Raw genomic sequence first — 17480 nt, 5'->3', positions numbered from 1 at the left:
GGTCCCCTCCGTGTCCCCGATGTCCCCAATGTCCCCACGCGGAGCCCACCCGTGGGCCCAACCCCGCGCCAGCCAATGGGAACGCTCCGCGGCTGCCGCGTCACCGGTTGCCAGGCAGAAGAGCCCCGAGCGCGGCGCGGCGCCGGTGACAGCGCGGCCACCGGAGTCCCCGCGTGGGGACACCGGAGTTGGGGGTCCCCAAGAGCCCCCCAGGGGTCACGTGGGGTTGGGGACACCCCCGCCGGGACGCCCCCAATTAGGGGGGTGCCGCAGGTGACGTCACGGGGGTTAATGAGCTGGCGTGGGGTTAATTAGGGGGACACGCGCGACGAGTGTGACGTCACCGCGGGTGGCGGCGGGGAGTCCCGGGAATGTCGGGGACCCCCGTGGGGGACACCCCTGGAATTTTGGGGACCCCAAATCTCCCCGTGGGTGTCCCTCCCCCAACCCACCACGGACTCCCGTGGGTGCCCCCCACCCTTCCTGAGACCCCCCGTGGGGGTGCCCCCCACCTTCATCCCACCCCCCCCCAGAGATGTCGCGGACCCGCGTGGCGACACCTCCGAGATTTTGGGGACACCTCACCCCACGTGGGTGCCCCCCCTCCCCCCACCACGGACCCTCGTGGGTGCACCCCACCCTTCCTGAGACCCCCGTGGGTGCCCCCAACCCCTCCAAGGGGACATCCCGGAAACGTCGCGGACCCCCGTGGGAACACCCCAGGAATTTTTGGGGACCCCCCCCCCATCACGGACCCCCGTGGGTCCCCCCCCCAAACGGGTGCAGCCCGCCCGCACTGCGCATGCGCGCGGCGCTAGGACCCCGCGGAGCCTTTCCCGCCACGGCAGGGGGGCCGTGAATGGGGGCCCGTGGGAGCCGCGGGGGAACCACGTGACGCCCGCCAGCCAATCAGCGCTCGGGTGACGTAGCTCGTGGCTCCCTTTTCTGCCCCGGGATGGTTTTTTTTACCTTTTTTGCCCCAAAGCCGGGTTTTTTTTGGGGCGGGGGGTTTTGCGGGGAGAGGAAAGGGGGCGGATGAAGCGGGGCCGAGCCCGGGGGTCGCGGCGAAAAGCGGGGGCGCCTCAGGTGAGTGCCGGGAGGGGGGGCGGCCTCGCCCTGCCCCCCCAACAGCGCCGCGGAGGCGGGGGGCGGTCACGTGGCGGCGGCGCGCCGTCAATCACGCTTTATCCCGCCCTCTTTTCGGCTCGGCGGCCAATGGGGAGGCGCGGTGCGGGTGATTGACAGCGGGGCGGGCGCGGCTTTGTGCGCGCGGCGGGGGCGGCGGTTTGGGGCGAAAAGCGCCATGTTTGGGTGTTCGCGCGGGGGCGGCGGCGGGCGCGGCCCCAAGTGCTGTGTCACGGTGGCGGTGGCGAGCCCCGGGGAGGGGGGAAGGGAAGCGGACGCCACACGGAGCCACCCGTGTCCTGCGAGCCCGGGGGAGGGATGGGGGGGGGGGGTGGGTTTGAGAAGTCGGGAAGAACGCGAGGTTTCCCTCAGCGTGGAGGGCAAAAAGGGTGGGGGGGGGGGTCCCGGAGGGGGAGCGGGCGATGAGGGAGGGGAGGGGGTTCAGGGCTCCCCCCGGGGTTGGGGGTGAGGGGGGTGGTGTGTGGGGGGGGTAGCGGCGTTTAGGGGCTTTAGCGGCGCTGGCGGCCGCGGGAGCGGCGTGTCCGCGGGGGTTGTCGCCCCCAGCGTGTGCTCAGGGAAAGGCTGGAGCCGCCCGAGCGCCCGTGGACACCGCGGGGCGCGGGGGCGACGCGGTGCGTGGCTGCCTGTGGGGGGGGCTGGGGGGGGTGCGGGGTGTAACGGAGCATTGAGGCCTGGGAGAGCACCGCGAGGGGGGTGAGGCCCGCCGGGGGAGCGTCCCCGGAGCTCGCTGCGGCCGAGGAGCGGCGGGGGAAGCGGCGGGTCCGGCCGCCGGCGGCCGCGCTCATTGTCCGGCCGCGGCCGCCGCCGCCATTCAAGATGGCGCCTGCCGGCCCCTTCTTCCTCCTTCGCCTCCCCCCTCCTCCCCCCGGAGCGCCGCCGCCAATCGGCGGCTGAGCCCGCCCCCCGCGTGACCCGCCGGCCAATAAGCGCGCGGGGGGCGCAGACGCCAGCCAATCCGCGCCGAGACGGCCGCGCGCGTCGGGTGGGGCGGTGGGCGGAAGGCCGGGAGGGGCGGGGAGCCCCGTCCTTAATTGACGCGGCGCGCGGCCAATGGGAGCCGCCGCCCGCCGTTGCCTCCGCCCAATGAAGCGGCGGCGGGGCGGGGCGGGGCGGTTGGGTGACGTCAGCGGGCGCGGCGGCCAATGGCGGGGCGGCTGTCGTCTATATAAGGGCGGGCGGGGGCAGGCCGAGCGGCGCCATTTCGCGGGGACGAAGGGACGGAGCGGGTCGGGCCCGGCGCGCGCGGGGGGCGGCCCCAACCCGGCTCCATCCCCCGCCTCCGCCGTCCCGGAGGGCTCCGGGACCCTCCCCGGACCCTCCCCGGCCTCCGCAGCGACCCCTGCCTGCGGCCACCGGCGGCGAGGGGGACGCCTCCGCCCGGCTTCTTCCACCACCTTCCTCCCTCCCGCCACCCCCCCCCTTCCCCTCAGCGAGCCAAGATGGAGCGCGGCCGCTGAGCTCCCGCCGATATCCGCCGTCATCCGCCGCTCGGAGCGCGGCTCCGCTCCTCCTCCTTGCCTGCCGCGGCCGCCGGCGGTTCGCAGCGACTCGGCCGGGGTTGTATCGAGCGGATCGCGCCGCGTTCGGCGCGTCCGGTGAGGCTCCGAAGGAACCATCCCCCCCCCTTCCCAACCTCCCTCATCCTGCCGTCACCGTGTGCCCCCCGTTGCATCCCCTCAGAGCGCGCCGCCATTTTTCGCCGCGCCCCGTGGATGTGAGGCCGAGCCCGGCTCCCTCCGCCGCCGCTTCGAGGAGCTCGCAACGGGGAGGGGGCTCCCGGCAAGACCCCCCTCCCCAAGTACCGGCGATGCGCTGACGCTGGACGGGCCCCGACCGGGCCGGCAGCGGAGGAGCTTTGGCCGGGCAAAGTGGGGGGCTCGTCGGAGGAGACGGCGGGAGGAGGAGGAGGAGGAGGAGGAGACGAAGGCCGGGCGGGCCCGAGGGCCGCGCACGCAGCAGCAGCCGCCGGGATGTTGCAGAATGTGAATCCCCAGAGCAAGTAGGTGCTGGCGGCGTGGGGACACGGGGGACACGCGTGGCGGTGGCGAGGGAAGTGGGGAGCTTGGGGGTGTTGGTGGCTGGGGATGGGGAGCGCCGTAGGACCCGCGAGTTGTGGCTGTGTCACCCCCACGCTGTGACAGTGACATGGGGACCCCCAAATTGTGGCAGTGTCACTGTGGGACCCCTGCCTTGTGCCTGTGTCACCCCCGTGCTGTGACAGTGACATGGTGACCCCAGAATTGTGGCAGTGTCACTGTGGGACCCCCCCATGCTGTGACAGTGAGATGGGGTTCCTCTGCGGGGTCTGTGTCACCCACACACTGTGACAGTGACATGGGGACCCTCTGCGGGGTCTGTGTCACCCCCGTGCTGTGACAGTGACATTGGGACCCCGAAATTGTGGCTGTCACTGTAGGACCTCCATGCTGGACCTGTGTCACCCCCATGGGACATGGGGACCCTCTGCGGGGTCTGTGTCACCCCCGTGCTGTGACAGTGACATGGGGACCCTCTGTGGGGTCTGTGTCACTCACAGGCTGTGACAGTGACATGGGGACCCTCTGCGGGGTCTGTGTCACCCCCGTGCTGTGACAGTGACATAGGGACCCTCTGTGGGGTCTGTGTCACCCCCACACTGTGACAGTGACATGGGGACCCCAAAATTGTGGCAGTGTCACTGTTGGACCCCTGCCTTGTGGCTGTGTCACCCCCACGCTGTGACAGTGACATGGGGACCCTCTGCGGGGTCTGTGTCACCCCCACACTGTGACAGTGACATGGGGACCCCGAAATTGTGGCAGTGTCACTGTGGGACCCCCCCATGCTGTGACAGTGGCATGGGGACACTCTGCGGGGTCTGTGTCACCCCCACGCTGTGACAGTGACATGGGGACCCCGAAATTGTGGCTGTCACTGTAGGACCTCCATGCTGGACCTGTGTCACCCCCATGGGACATGGGGACCCTCTGCGGGGTCTGTGTCACCCCCGTGCTGTGACAGTGCCATGGGGACACTCTGCGGGGTCTGTGTCACCCCCGTGCTGTGACAGGGACATGGGGACCCTCTGTGGGGTCTGTGTCACCCCCGTGCTGTGACAGTGACATGGGGACCCCAAACTGCGGCAGTGTCACTGTGGGACCCCTGCCTTGTGGCTGTGTCACCCCCATGCTGTGACAGTGACATGGGGACCCTCTGCAGGGTCTGTGTCACTCACAGACTGTGACAGTGACATGGGGACCCCAAAATTGTGGCAGTGTCACTATGGACCTCAATGCTGGACCTGTGTCACCCCCATGGGACATGCGGACCCTCTGCGGGGTCTGTGTCACCCCCATGCTGTGACAGTGACATGGGGACCCTCTGCGGGGTCTGTGTCACTCACAGGCTGTGACAGTGACATGGGGACCCCAAATTGTGGCAGTGTCACTGTGGGGTGCCTGTGCTGGACCTGTGTCACCCCCGTGCTGTGACAGTGACATTGGGACCCCAAAATTGTGGCTGTCACTGTAGGACCTCCATGCTGGACCTGTGTCACCCCCATGGGACATGGGGACCCTCTGCGGGGTCTGTGTCACCCCCGTGCTGTGACAGTGACATGGGGACCCTCTGTGGGGTCTGTGTCACTCACAGGCTGTGACAGTGACATGGGGACTCCCAAATTGTGGCTGTCACCGTGGAGTGCCTGTGCTGGACCTGTGTCACCCCAGTGCTGTGACAGTGACATGGGGACCCCAAACTGTGGCAGTGTCACTGTGGGACCCCCCCATGCTGTGACAGTGACATGGGGACCCTCTGCGGGGTCTGTGTCACCCCCACACTGTGACAGTGACATGGGGACCCCCAAATTGTGGCAGTGTCACTGTTGGACCCCTGCCTTGTGGCTGTGTCACCCCCGTGTTGTGACAGTGACATGGGGACCCTCTGCGGGGTCTGTGTCACCCCCGTGTTGTGACAGTGACATGGGGACCCCAAAATTGTGGCAGTGTCACTGTGGGACCCCTCCATGCTGTCACAGTGGCATGGGGACACTCTGCGGGGTCTGTGTCACTCACAGGCTGTGACAGTGACATGGGGACACTCTGCGGGGTCTGTGTCACCCCCACGCTGTGACAGTGACATGGGGACCCTCTGCGGGGTCTGTGTCACCCCCATGCCATGCTGTGACAGGGACATGGGGACCCCAAATTGTGGCATTGTCACCATGGGACCCCTAAATTTGGTCTGTGTCACCCCTGTGCTGTGACAGTGACATGGGGACCCTCTGCAGGGTCTGTGTCACCCCCGTGCTGTGACAGTGACATGGGGACCCCAAACTGTGGCAGTGTCACTGTGGGACCCCCAAATTGGGTCTGTGTCACCCCTGTGCTGTGACAGTGACATTGGGACCCCAAAATGTGGCAGTGTCACCCTCAAATTGTGACACTGTCACCTCTAGGCGGTGACAGCGATTCCATGGGACCCCCAAATTGTGGCAGTGTCACTCTCACGCTGTGGCAGTGTCACCCCCAAATGGCGGCGGTGTCACTGTAGGACCCCCAAATTGTGTCACTGTCACCTGCAGGCTGTGACAGTGACCTTGGGACCCCATATTGCGGCAGTGTCACCGTGGGACCCCATGCTTGGCCTGCGTCACCTCTAGGCTGTGACAGTGACACTGGGGACCCCCATAATGTGGTAGTGTCACTCCAAATTGTGGCATTGTCACCTCCTTGATGTGACAGTGACATTGGGACCCCATATTGTGGCACTGTCACCCCCAAATTGTGTCAGTGTCCTCTCCAGGCTGTGACAGTGACATTGGGACCCCAGATTGTGGCAGTGTCACCCCCAGATTGTGGCACTGTCACCTGGCGGCTGTGACAGTGACCTTGGGACCCCAAATTGTGGCAGTGTCACCCCCAAATTGTGACACTGTCACCTTTAGGCTGTGACAGTGACATTGGGACCCCCCCAAATTGTGGCAGTGTCACCCCCAGGCTGTGACAGTGACATTGGGACCCCAAATTGTGGCAGGGTCACCCCTAAATTGTGACACTGTCACCCCCTTGCTGTGACAGTGACGTGGGGACCCCCAAATTGTGACACTGTCACCCCCAAATTGTGACAGTGACATTGGGACCCGCAAATTGTGGCACTGTCACCCCCAAATTGTGACACTGTCACCCTCCGGCTGTGACAGTGACATTGGGACCCCCAGATTGTGGCAGTGTCACCCCCAGATTGTGACATTGTCACCTTTAGGCTGTGACAGTGACGTTGGGACTCCCAAATTGTGGCAGTGTCACCCCCAAATTGTGACACTGTCACCTTTAGGCTGTGACAGTGACGTTGGGACCCCAAATTGTGGCAGTGTCACCCCCAAATTGTGGCACTGTCACCTTTAGGCTGTGACAGTGACGTTGGGACCCCAAATTGTGGCAGTGTCACCCCCAAATTGTGGCACTGTCACTTTTAGGCTGTGACAGTGACGTTGGGACCCCCAAATTGTGGCAGTGTCACCCCCAAATTGTGACACTGTCACCTTTAGGCTGTGACAGTGACATTGGGACCCCCCAAATTGTGGCACTGTCACCTCCAGGCTGTGACAGTGACATTGGGACCCCAAATTGTGGCAGTGTCACCCCCAAATTGTGACACTGTCACCCCCTTGCTGTGACAGTGACATTGGGACCCCAAATTGTGGCAGTGTCACCCCCAAATTGTGACACTGTCACCCCCTTGCTGTGACAGTGACATTGGGACCCCAAATTGTGACACTGTCAGCCCCTTGCTGTGACAGTGACCTTGGGACCCCAGATTGTGTCAGTGTCACCCCTAAATTGTGACATTGTCACCCCCTTGCTGTGACAGTGGCATTGGGACCCCAAATTGTGGCAGTGTCATGCTCAGGCTGTGACAGTGACATTGGGACCCCAAATTGTGGCAGGGTCACCCCTAAATTGTCACATTGTCACCCCCTTCCTGTCACAGTGACCTTGGGACCCCGAAATTGTGGCAGTGTCACCCCCAAATTGTGGCAGTGTCACCTTTAGGCTGTGACAGTGACATGGGGACCCCCAAATTGTGACACTGTCACTTCCAGGCTGTGACAGTGACTTTGGGACCCCCAGATTGTGACACTGTCACCTTTAGGCTGTGACAGTGACCTTGGGACCCCCCCAAATTGTGGCAGTGTCACCCCCAAATTGTGGCAGTGTCACTTTTAGGCTGTGACAGTGACATTGGGACCCCCAAATTGTGGCAGCGTCACCCCCAAATTGTGGCACTGTCACTTTTAGGCTGTGACAGTGACATTGGGACCCCCAAATTGTGGCAGCGTCACCCCCAAATTGTGGCACTGTCACTTTTAGGCTGTGACAGTGACATTGGGACCCCCAAATTGTGGCAGCGTCACCCCCAAATTGTGGCACTGTCACTTTTAGGCTGTGACAGTGACATTGGGACCCCCAAATTGTGGCAGCGTCACCCCCAAATTGTGGCACTGTCACTTTTAGGCTGTGACAGTGACATTGGGACCCCCAAATTGTGGCAGCGTCACCCCCAAATTGTGGCACTGTCACTTTTAGGCTGTGGCAGTGACACTGGGGACCCCCAAATTGTGGCACTGTCACCTTTAGGCTGTGACAGTGACATTGGGACCCCAAATTGTGGCAGTGTCACCCCCAAATTGTGACATTGTCACCTCCAGGCTGTGACAGTGACATGGGGACCCCCAAGTTGTGACAGTGACACGGGGACCCCCAAATTGTGGCAGTGACGTTGTGGGACACCTGGACTCCGGCGGTGTCACCGGGGTCACCCCGTCCTTGTCACCGGGGTCGTGCCCTTGGGGACAGTCCTGGGGTCACCCAGGGGTCAGCCCTGGGAAAAAAGGGGATCCCCAAATCCTGGCGATCGATGTCCCCAAATCCTTGGGATTGATGTCCCCAAATCCTTGGGATTGATGTCCCCAAATCCTTGGCATCGGTGTCCTGGAGGTCCCCAAGTCCTTGGGACCGGTGTCCTGGGGGTCCCCAAATCCTGGAGGTCCCCAAATCCCTGGGATTTTTATCCTGGAGGTCCCCAAATCCCTGGGATTGATGTCCCCAAAATCTTTGGGATTGGTGTCCTGGGGGTCCCCAAAATCCTGGGATTGGTGTCCCCAAATCCTAAATCCCCCCCAAATCTTTGGGATTGGCGTCCTGGGGGTCCCCAAAATCCTGGGATTGGTGTCCTGGGGGTCCCCAAATCCTGGATCCCCCCGAATCCCTGGGATTGATGTCCCCAAGTCCTTGGGATTGATGTCCCCAAATCCTTGGGATTGGTGTCCCCAAATCCTGGATCCCCCCGAATACCTGGGATTGGTGTCCCCAAATCCTTGGGATTGGTGTCCCCAAATCCTTGGGATTGGCGTCCCCAAATCCTCGGGATTGGTGTCCCCAAATCCTTGGGATTGATGTCCCCAAATTTTAGGAATTGGTGTCCCCAAATCCTTGGGATTGATGTCCCCAAATCCTTGGGATTGGTGTCCCCAAATCTTAGGGATTGTTGTCCCCAAATCCCTGGGATTGATGTCCCCAAATCCTTGGGATTGGTGTCCCCAAATTTTAGGAATTGGTGTCCCCAAATCCCTGGGATTGGTGTCCCCAAATCCGTGGGATTGGTGTCCCCAAATCCCTGGGATTGGTGTCCCCAAATCCTTGGGATTGATGTCCCCAAATCTCTGGAGTTGATGTTCCCAAATCCTTGGGATTGATGTCCCCAAATTTTAGGAATTGGTGTCCCCAAATCCCTGGGATTGATGTCCCCAAATTTTAGGAATTGGTGTCCCCAAATCCCTGGGATTGATGTCCCCAAATCTTTGGGATTGGTGTCCCCAAGTCCTTGGGATTGATGTCCCCAAATCCTTGGGATTGGTGTCCTGGAGGTCCCCAAATCCTTGGGATTGATGTCCCCAAATCCTTGGGATTGGTGTCCTGGAGGCCCCCAAATCCTGGGGATTGATGTCCCCAAATCCTTGGGACTTTTATCCTGGAGGTCCTCAAATCCTTGGGACCGGTGTCCTGTGGGTCCCCAAATCCTGGAGGTCCCCAAATCCCTGGGATTGATGTCCCCAAAATCCTTGGTGTCCTTGGGGTCCCCAAATCCCTGGGATTGATGTCCCCAAAATCTTTGGGATTGGCGTCTTTGGGGTCCCCAAAATCCTGGGATTGGTGTCCTGGGGGTCCCCAAATCCTGGATCCCCCCAAATCCTTGGGATTGGCGTCCCCAAATCCTTGGGATTGATGTCCCCGAATCCTTGGGATTGGTGTCCCCAAATCCTTGGGGTTGATGTCCCCGAATCCTTGGGATTGGTGTCCCCAAATCCTTGGGGTTGATGTCCCCAAATCCTTGGGATTGATGTCCCCGAATCCTTGGGATTGATGTCCCCAAATCCTTGGGGTTGATGTCCCCAGATCCCTGGGATTGATGTCCCCAAATTTTAGGAATTGGTGTCCCCAAATCCTTGGGGTTGATGTCCTGATTTTATGGTGGAAATTCCCGGGTGTTTTGGTTAAAATTCCTTGGATTTCATGGAAAACAATCGGATTTTCTGGCTGAAATTCCAGGAGGTTTTGGGTTAAAATTCCTTGGGATTTTTATCTGACATTCCCAGGATTTTACGGCCAAAAATCTCGGGAATTTTTACCTGAAATTCCCAGAATTTCACGATCAAAATTTTGGGAATTTTCAGCCTGGGATCCTCGGGATCTCCTGCCCCAAATTCCGGGAGTTTGGGCCTGAGGGAAGGCGGGAAAATGGGGATTTTTGGGGCGGAATTGCGGATTTAGGAGCGGTTTTAGCCGCGGAATTGTGGATTTAGGATCAACTTTAGCAGTCAGGATTGGTTTTAGCCGCGGAATTGCGGATTTAGGATCAGTTTTAGCAGTTAGGATCAGTTTTAGCTGTGGAATTGCGGATTTAGGATCAGTTTTAGCAGCGGAATTGCAGATTTAGGATCGGTTTTAGCGGCGGAATTGCGGATTTAGGATCGGTTTTAGCAGTTAAGATCGGTTTTAGCCATAGAATTGCGGATTTAGGATCAGTTTTAGCTGTGGAATTGCGGATTTAGGATCAGTTTTAGCTGCGAAATTGTGGATTTAGGGTCAATTTCACCATTTAGGCTCAGTTTTAGCCGCGGAATTGCAGGTTTAGTATCGGTTTTAGCCGCAGAATTGCGGATTTCGTACCATTTTCAGCATTTAGAACCGGTTTTAACAGCGATTTTTGCGCCGATTTCATTTCTTCCCCCCAGAAACTTCATTTTTAACCCTTTCATTCCCGTTTTTCCCAGGATTTTGGGCGAGGGCAATGCCGGCCTCATGGCTCTGGCCACGGACTCCACGCCGGGCAAACGCATCCGCAAACCCTCGCTGCTCCACGAGGGCTTCGAGAGCCCCACCATGGCGCCGGCGCCGTCGCCGGCCGAGGCCGGAATTCCCGGGAGTTTGCGGCCAAAACCTTTGGGGTTCTGTGCTGGAGATTGCCGGGATTCGGGGGTGAAATCCTCGGGAATTTCAGCCTGGGATCCTCGGGATCTGCTGCCCCAAATTCCGGGAGTTTGGGCCTGAGGGAAGGCGGGAAAATGGGGATTTTTGGAGCCGAATTGCGGATTTAGGAGCGGTTTTAGGAGTTAGGATCAGTTTTAGCCGCGGAATTGCGGATTTAGGATCGCTTTTAGCCGCAGAATTGCGGATTTAGGATCGGTTTTAGCAGTTAGGATCAGTTTTAGCCGCAGAATTGCGGATTTAGTGTCGGTTTTAGCCGCGGAATTGCGGATTTAGGATCGGTTTTAGCCGCTGAATTGTGGATTTAGGATTGGTTTTAGCTGTGGAATTGCGGATTTAGGATCAGTTTTAGCCGCGGAATTGCGGATTTAGGATCGGTTTTAGCAGTTAGGATTGGTTTTAGCCGCAGAATTGCAGGTTTAGGATCAGTTTTAGCCGCGGAATTGCGGATTTAGGGTCAATTTCACCATTTAGGCTCAGTTTTAACAGCGGAATTGCAGATTTAGGAGCGGTTTTAACAGCGGAATTGCGGCTTTAGGAGCGGTTTTATCAGCGGAATTGCGGATTTAGGAGCGGTTTTAACAGCGGAATTGCGGATTTAGGGTCAACTTCACCATTTAGGGTCAGTTTTAGCCACGGACTTGCGGATTTAGGATCTGTTCTGACCGCGGAATTGCGGATTTAGGATCAGTTTTAGCCACAGAATTGCGGATTTACGATCAGTTTTAGCAGTTAAGATCGGTTTTAGCCACGAAATTGCGGATTTAGGATCAGTTTTAGCCGTGAAATTGCGGATTTAGGATCAGTTTTAGCCACAGAATTGCGGATTTAGGATCGGTTTTAGCAGTTAGGATCAGTTTTAGCCGCAGAATTGCGGATTTAGTGTTGGTTTTAGCCACGAAATTGCAGATTTAGGATCGGTTTTAGCCGCGGAATTGCGGATTTAGGATCATTTTTAGCCACGGACTTGCGGATTTAGGATCTGTTCTGACCGCGGAATTGCAGATTTAGGAGCGATTTTAGCCGTGGAATTGCGGATTTAGGATTAGTTTTAGCAGTCAGGATCGGTTTTAGCCACGGAATTGGAGATTTAGGATCGGTTTTAGCTGCGGAATTGCAAATTTACGGTCAGTTTCCGCATTTAGGCTCAGTTTTAGCCGCGGAATTGCAGGTTTAGGCTCGGTTTTAGCCGCGGAATTGCGGATTTCAGACCATTTTCAGCATTTAGAACCGGTTTTAACAGCGATTTTTGCGCCGATTTCGTTTCTTCCCCCCATAAACTTCATTTTTAACCCTTTCCTCGCCGTTTCCCCCAGGATTTTGGGCGAGGGCAATGCCGGCCTCATGGCTTTGGCCACGGACTCCACGCCGGGCAAACGCATCCGCAAACCCTCGCTGCTCTACGAGGGCTTCGAGAGCCCCACCATGGCGGCGGTGCCGTCGCTGGCGGCGCCGCAGGTCAATCCTCCTCCTCCGGAGGTGTCCAACCCCAAGAAGCCGGGCCGCGTCACCAACCAGCTGCAGTACCTGCACAAGGTGGTGATGAAAGCCCTCTGGAAGCACCAGTTCGCCTGGCCCTTCCGCCAGCCCGTGGACGCCGTTAAGCTCGGCTTACCGGTAAATTTGGGGTTTTTTTGGGGTTTTTTTTACGGGGTTTTGGGTGGGAGGATTGGTTGGGTTTTGTCCCTGATCCCGAATTTTGGCCCTCTCAGGCTCAGCTGCCAGCGTGAAAATTGTGTCCTTGTTTAGGCCTGAGATTAATTTTAAAGCTGATCCTAAAAGGGATTTAAAGCTGGTCCTAAAAGGGATTTAAAGTGGATTCTAAACTCAATTTGAAGGTGATCCTAAACCTAATTTAAAGCTGATCCTAAAAGGGATTTAAAGCTGATCCTAAACTCAGTTTAAGCTGATCCTAAACTGGATTTCGAGGTGATCCTAAAAGGGATTTAAAGCTGATCCTAAAAGTGATTTAAAGCTGATCCTAAAAGGCATTTTAAGATGAGCCTAAAAGTGGTTTAGAGCTGATGCTAAAAGGATTTAAAGCTGATCCTAAAAGTGATTTAAAGCTGATCCTAAAAGGGATTCAGAGCTGATCCTAAAAGGGATTCAAAGCTGATCCTAAAAGGGATTCAGAGCTGATCCTAAAAGGATTTAAAGCTGATCCTAGAATCAGTTTCCCTTCCGCCAGCCCGTGGACGCCGTTAAGCTCGGCTTACCGGTAAATTTGGGGGGTTTTTTTTCGGGGTTTTGGGTGGGAGGATTGGTTGGGTTTTGTCCCTGAGCCTGAATTTTGGCCCTCTCGGGCTCAGCTGCCAGCGTGAAAATTGTGTCCTTGTTTAGGCCTGAGATTAATTTTAAAGCTGGTCCTAAAAAGGATTTAAAGTGGATTCTAAACTCAATTTGAAGGTGATCCTAAACCTAATTTAAAGCTGATCCTAAAAGGGATTTAAAGCTGATCCTAAAAGGAATTTAAAGATGATCCTAAAAGGGATTTAAAGCTGATCCTAAAAGGAATTTAAAGATGATCCTAAAGAGATTTAAAGCTGATCCTAAAAGGGATTTAAAGTTGATCTTAGAAGTGGTTTAAAGCTGTTCCTGAAAAGGATTTAAAGCTGGTCCTAAAAGGGATTTAAAGCTGAGCCTAAAAGGGATTTAAAGCTGATCCTAAAAGGGATTTAAAGCTGATCCTAAAAAGGATTTAAAGCTGAGCCTAAAAGGGATTTAAAGCTGATCCTAAAAGGGATTTAAAGCTGATCCTAAAATGGGTTTAAAGAACCTGAAAGTGATTTAAAGCTGACCCTAAAAGTGGTTCAAAGCTGGTCCTAAAAGGATTTAAAGTTGGTCCTAAAACGGATTTAAAGCTGATGCTAAAAAGGATTTAAAGCTGATCCTAAAAGGGATTTAAAGCTGCTCCTAAAAGGTATGTAAAACTGATTCTAAAAGCGCTTTGAAGCTGATCCTAAAAGGGATTCAGAGCTGATCCTAAAAGGATTTAAAGCTGATCCTAGAATCAGTTTCCCTTCCGCCAGCCCGTGGACGCCGTTAAGCTCGGCTTACCGGTAAATTTGGGGGTTTTTTTATGGGGTTTTGGGTGGGAGGATTGGTTGGGTTTTGTCCCTGAGCCTGAATTTTGGCCTTCTCGGGCTCAGGTGCCAGCGTGAAAAGTGGTTTAAAGGTGATCCTAAAAAGGGTTTAAAGTTGAGCCTAAAAGGATTTAAAGCTGATCCTGAAAGGGATTTTAAGATGAGCCTAAAAGGGATTTAAAGCTGATCCTAAAAGGAATTTTAAGATGATCCTAAAAGAGATTTAAAGCTGATCCTAAAAGGGATTTAAAGCTGATCCTAAAAGGGATTTAAAGCTGATCCTAAAAGTGGTTTAAAGCTGTTCCTGAAAAGGATTTAAAGCTGGTCCTAAAAGGGATTCAAAGCTGATCCTAAAAGTGCTTTGAAGCTGATCCTAAAAGGGATTTAAAGCTGATCCTAAAAGTGACTTAAAGCTCCTCCTAAAAGAGATTTAAAGCTGATCCTTAAAGTGACTTAAAGCAGGTCCTAGAAGGGATTCAGAGCTGATCCTAAAAGGGATTTAAAGCTGATCCTAAAAGGGATTCAGAGCTGATCCTAAAAGGGATTTAAAGCTGATCCTAAAAGGGATTTAAAGGTGATCGTAAAAGTGGTTTAAAGCTGATCCTAAAAGGATTCAGAGCTGATCCTAAAAGGGATTTAAAGCTGCTCCTAAAAATGGTTTGAAGGTCATCCTAAAAGGGATTTAAAGCTGATCCTAAAAGGGATTTAAAGCTGAGCCTAAAGGGGATTTAAAGCTGATCCTAAAAGGGATTTAAAGCTGATCCTAAAAGTGACTTAAAGCTCCTCCTAAAAGAGATTTAAAGCTGATCCTTAAAGTGACTTAAAGCAGGTCCTAAAAGGGATTCAGAGCTGATCCTAAAAGGGATTTAAAGCTGATCCTAAAAGTGATTTAAAGGTGATCGTAAAAGTGGTTTAAAGCTGATCCTAAAAGGATTCAGAGCTGATCCTAAAAGGGATTTAAAGCCGATCCTAAAAGGTGATTAAAGCTGATCCTAAAGGGGATTTAAAGCTGTTCCTAAAAGTGGCCTAAAGTTGATCCTAAAAGGATTTTAAGCTGATCCTAAAAGTGGTTTAAAGCTGGTCCTAAAAGGGATTTAAAACTGATCCTAGAAGGGATTTAAGGCTCCTCCTGAAAGGGATTTAAAGCTGATCCCAAAAGTCACTTGAAGCTGATTCTAAAAGGGATTTAAGGCTGATCCTAAAAGTGATTTAAAGCTGATCCTAAAAGGGATTTAAAGCTGATCCTAAAAGGATTTAAATCTGATCCTAAAAGTGACTTAAAGCTCCTCCTAAAAGGGATTTGCAGCTGATCCTGAAAGGGATTTAAAGCTGATCCTAAAAGGGATTTAAAGTTGATTTTGAAGTTAATTTCAAGCTCATCCTAAAGGGATTTCCAGCTGCTTTTGAGGTTAATTTCGAGCTGATCCTAAAAGGGATTTAAAGCTGATTTTGAGGTTAATTTCAAGCTGATCCTAAAAGGAATTTAAACCTGATCCTAAAGGGATTTCCAGCTGCTTTTGAGGTTAATTTCGAGGTGATCCTAAAGGGATTTAAAGCTGATCCTAAATTGGATTTAAAGCTGATCCTAAACTGAATTTCAAGGTGATCCTAAAAGGGATTTAAAGCTGATCCTAAAAGGGATTTAAACCTGATCCTAAAAGGGATTTAAAGTTGATTTCGAAGTTAATTTCGAGCTGATCGTAAAAGGGATTTCCAGCTGTTTTTGAGGTTAATTTCGAGGTGATCCTAAACCGAATTTAAAGCTGATCCTAAAAGGGATTTAAAGCTGATCCTAAACTGAATTTCAAGGTGATCCTAAAAGGGATTCAAAGCTGAGCCTAAAAGGGATTTAAACCTGATCCTAAAAGGGATTTAAAGCTGATCCTAAAAGGGATTTAAAGCTGATTTCGAAGTTAATTTCAAGCTGATCCTAAAAGGGATTTCCAGCTGCTTTTGAGGTTAATTTCGAGCTGATCCTAAAAGGGATTTGCAGCTGATCCTAAAAGGGATTTCAAGCTGTTTTTCAGGTTAATTTCGAGGTGATCCTAAAAGGGATTTAAAGCTGATTTTGAGGTTAATTTCAAGCTGATCCTAAACTGGATTTAAAGCTGATCCTAAAAGGATTTAAAGCTGATCCTGAAGTTCATTTCGAGGTGATCCTAAAAGGAATTTAAAGCTGATCCTAAAAGGGATTTAAAGCTGATCCTAAGAGGGATTTAAAGCTGATCCTAAGAGGGATTTAAACCTGATCCTAAAAGGGATTTAAAGTTGATTTCGAAGTTAATTTCGAGGTGATCCTAAAAGGGATTTGCAGCTGCTTTTGAGGTTAATTTCGAGCTGATCCTAAAGGGATTTGAAGCTGATCCTGAAGTTCATTTCGAGGTGATCCTAAAAGGAATTTAAACCTGATCCTAAAAGGGATTTCAAGCTGATTTTGAAGTTACTTTCAAGGTGATCCTAAAAGGGATTTCAAGCTGATCCTAAAAGGGATTTAAACCTGATCCTAAAAGGGATTTCAAGCTGATTTTGAAGTTAATTTCGAGGTGATCCTAAAAGGGATTTAAAGCTGATCCTAAAAGGGATTTGAAGCTGATTTTGAGGTTAATTTCGAGCTGATCCTAAAGGGATTTCCAGCTGCTTTTGAGGTTAATTTCGAGGTGATCCTAAAAGGGATTTCCAGCTGCTTTTGAGGTTAATTTCGAGCTGATCCTAAAGGGATTTCAAGCTGATTTTGAGGTTAATTTCGAGGTGATCCTAAAAGGGATTTAAGGCTGATTCTAAACTCAATTTAAAGCTGCTTTTGAGGTTAATTTCGAGGTGATCCTAAACCGGATTTAAAGCTGATCCTAAAAGGGATTTAAAGCTGATCCTAAACTGAATTTCGAGGTGATCCTAAAAGGGATTCAAAGCTGAGCCTAAAAGGGATTTAAAGCTGATCCTAAGAGGGATTTAAACCTGATCCTAAAAGGGATTTCAAGCTGATTTTGAAGTTACTTTCGAGGTGATCCTAAAAGGGATTTAAAGCTGATCCTAAAAGGGATTTAAAGTTGATTTCGAAGTTAATTTCAAGCTGATCCTAAAAGGGATTTGAAGCTGATCCTAAAGGGATTTCCAGCTGCTTTTGAGGTTAATTTCGAGCTGATCCTAAAAGGATTTCCAGCTGCTTTTGAGGTTAATTTCGAGCTGATCCTAAAAGGAATTTAAAGCTGATCCTAAAGGGATTTCCAGCTGCTTTTGAGGTTAATTTCGAGGTGATCCTAAAGGGATTTGCAGCTGATCCTAAAAGGGATTTCCAGCTGATTTTGAGGTTAATTTCGAGCTGATCCTAAAGGGATTTCCAGCTGGTTTTGAGGTTAATTTCGAGGTGATCCTAAAGGGATTTCCAGCTGCTTTTGAGGTTAATTTCGAGCTGATCCTAAACCGGATTTAAAGCTGATCCTAAAAGGGATTTAAGGCTGATTCTAAACTCAATTTAAAGCTGATTTTGAAGTTAATTTCGAGGTGATCCTAAAGGGATTTAAAGCTGATTTTGAGGTTAATTTCGAGGTGATCCTAAAAGAGATTTGAAGCTGATCCTAAAAGGGATTTCCAGCTGATTTTGAGGTTAATTTCGAGGTGATCCTAAACCAGATTTAAAGCTGATCCTAAAAGGATTTAAAGCTGAGCCTAAAAGGGATTTAAGGCTGATTCTAAACTCAATTTAAAGCTGATTTTGAGGTTAATT

At 53.0% G+C, this 17480-nt stretch overlaps 1 protein-coding gene across 1 annotated transcript in view; it reads left to right on the top strand.

Annotated features, from left to right (window-relative positions):
• The first annotated feature begins 3014 nt into the window (after positions 1-3014).
• The window catches only part of LOC119696546 (bromodomain-containing protein 2-like), a 32208-nt gene continuing 17742 nt past the window's right edge, over positions 3015-17480 (top strand). The window contains exons 1-2 of the mRNA XM_038126288.1: positions 3015-3145; positions 11990-12290. Of these exons, the coding sequence (XP_037982216.1) occupies positions 3117-3145; positions 11990-12290 (330 nt within the window). The 5' untranslated portion in view covers positions 3015-3116. The remainder of the gene's footprint in view (positions 3146-11989; positions 12291-17480) is intronic.

Source organism: Motacilla alba, unplaced genomic scaffold (assembly GCF_015832195.1).
Source record: "Motacilla alba alba isolate MOTALB_02 unplaced genomic scaffold, Motacilla_alba_V1.0_pri HiC_scaffold_34, whole genome shotgun sequence".
Lineage (NCBI taxonomy): Eukaryota > Metazoa > Chordata > Aves > Passeriformes > Motacillidae > Motacilla > Motacilla alba.
The sequence above is the reverse complement of the archived record's forward strand: the minus strand, read 5'-3'. Positions and strand labels throughout refer to the sequence as shown.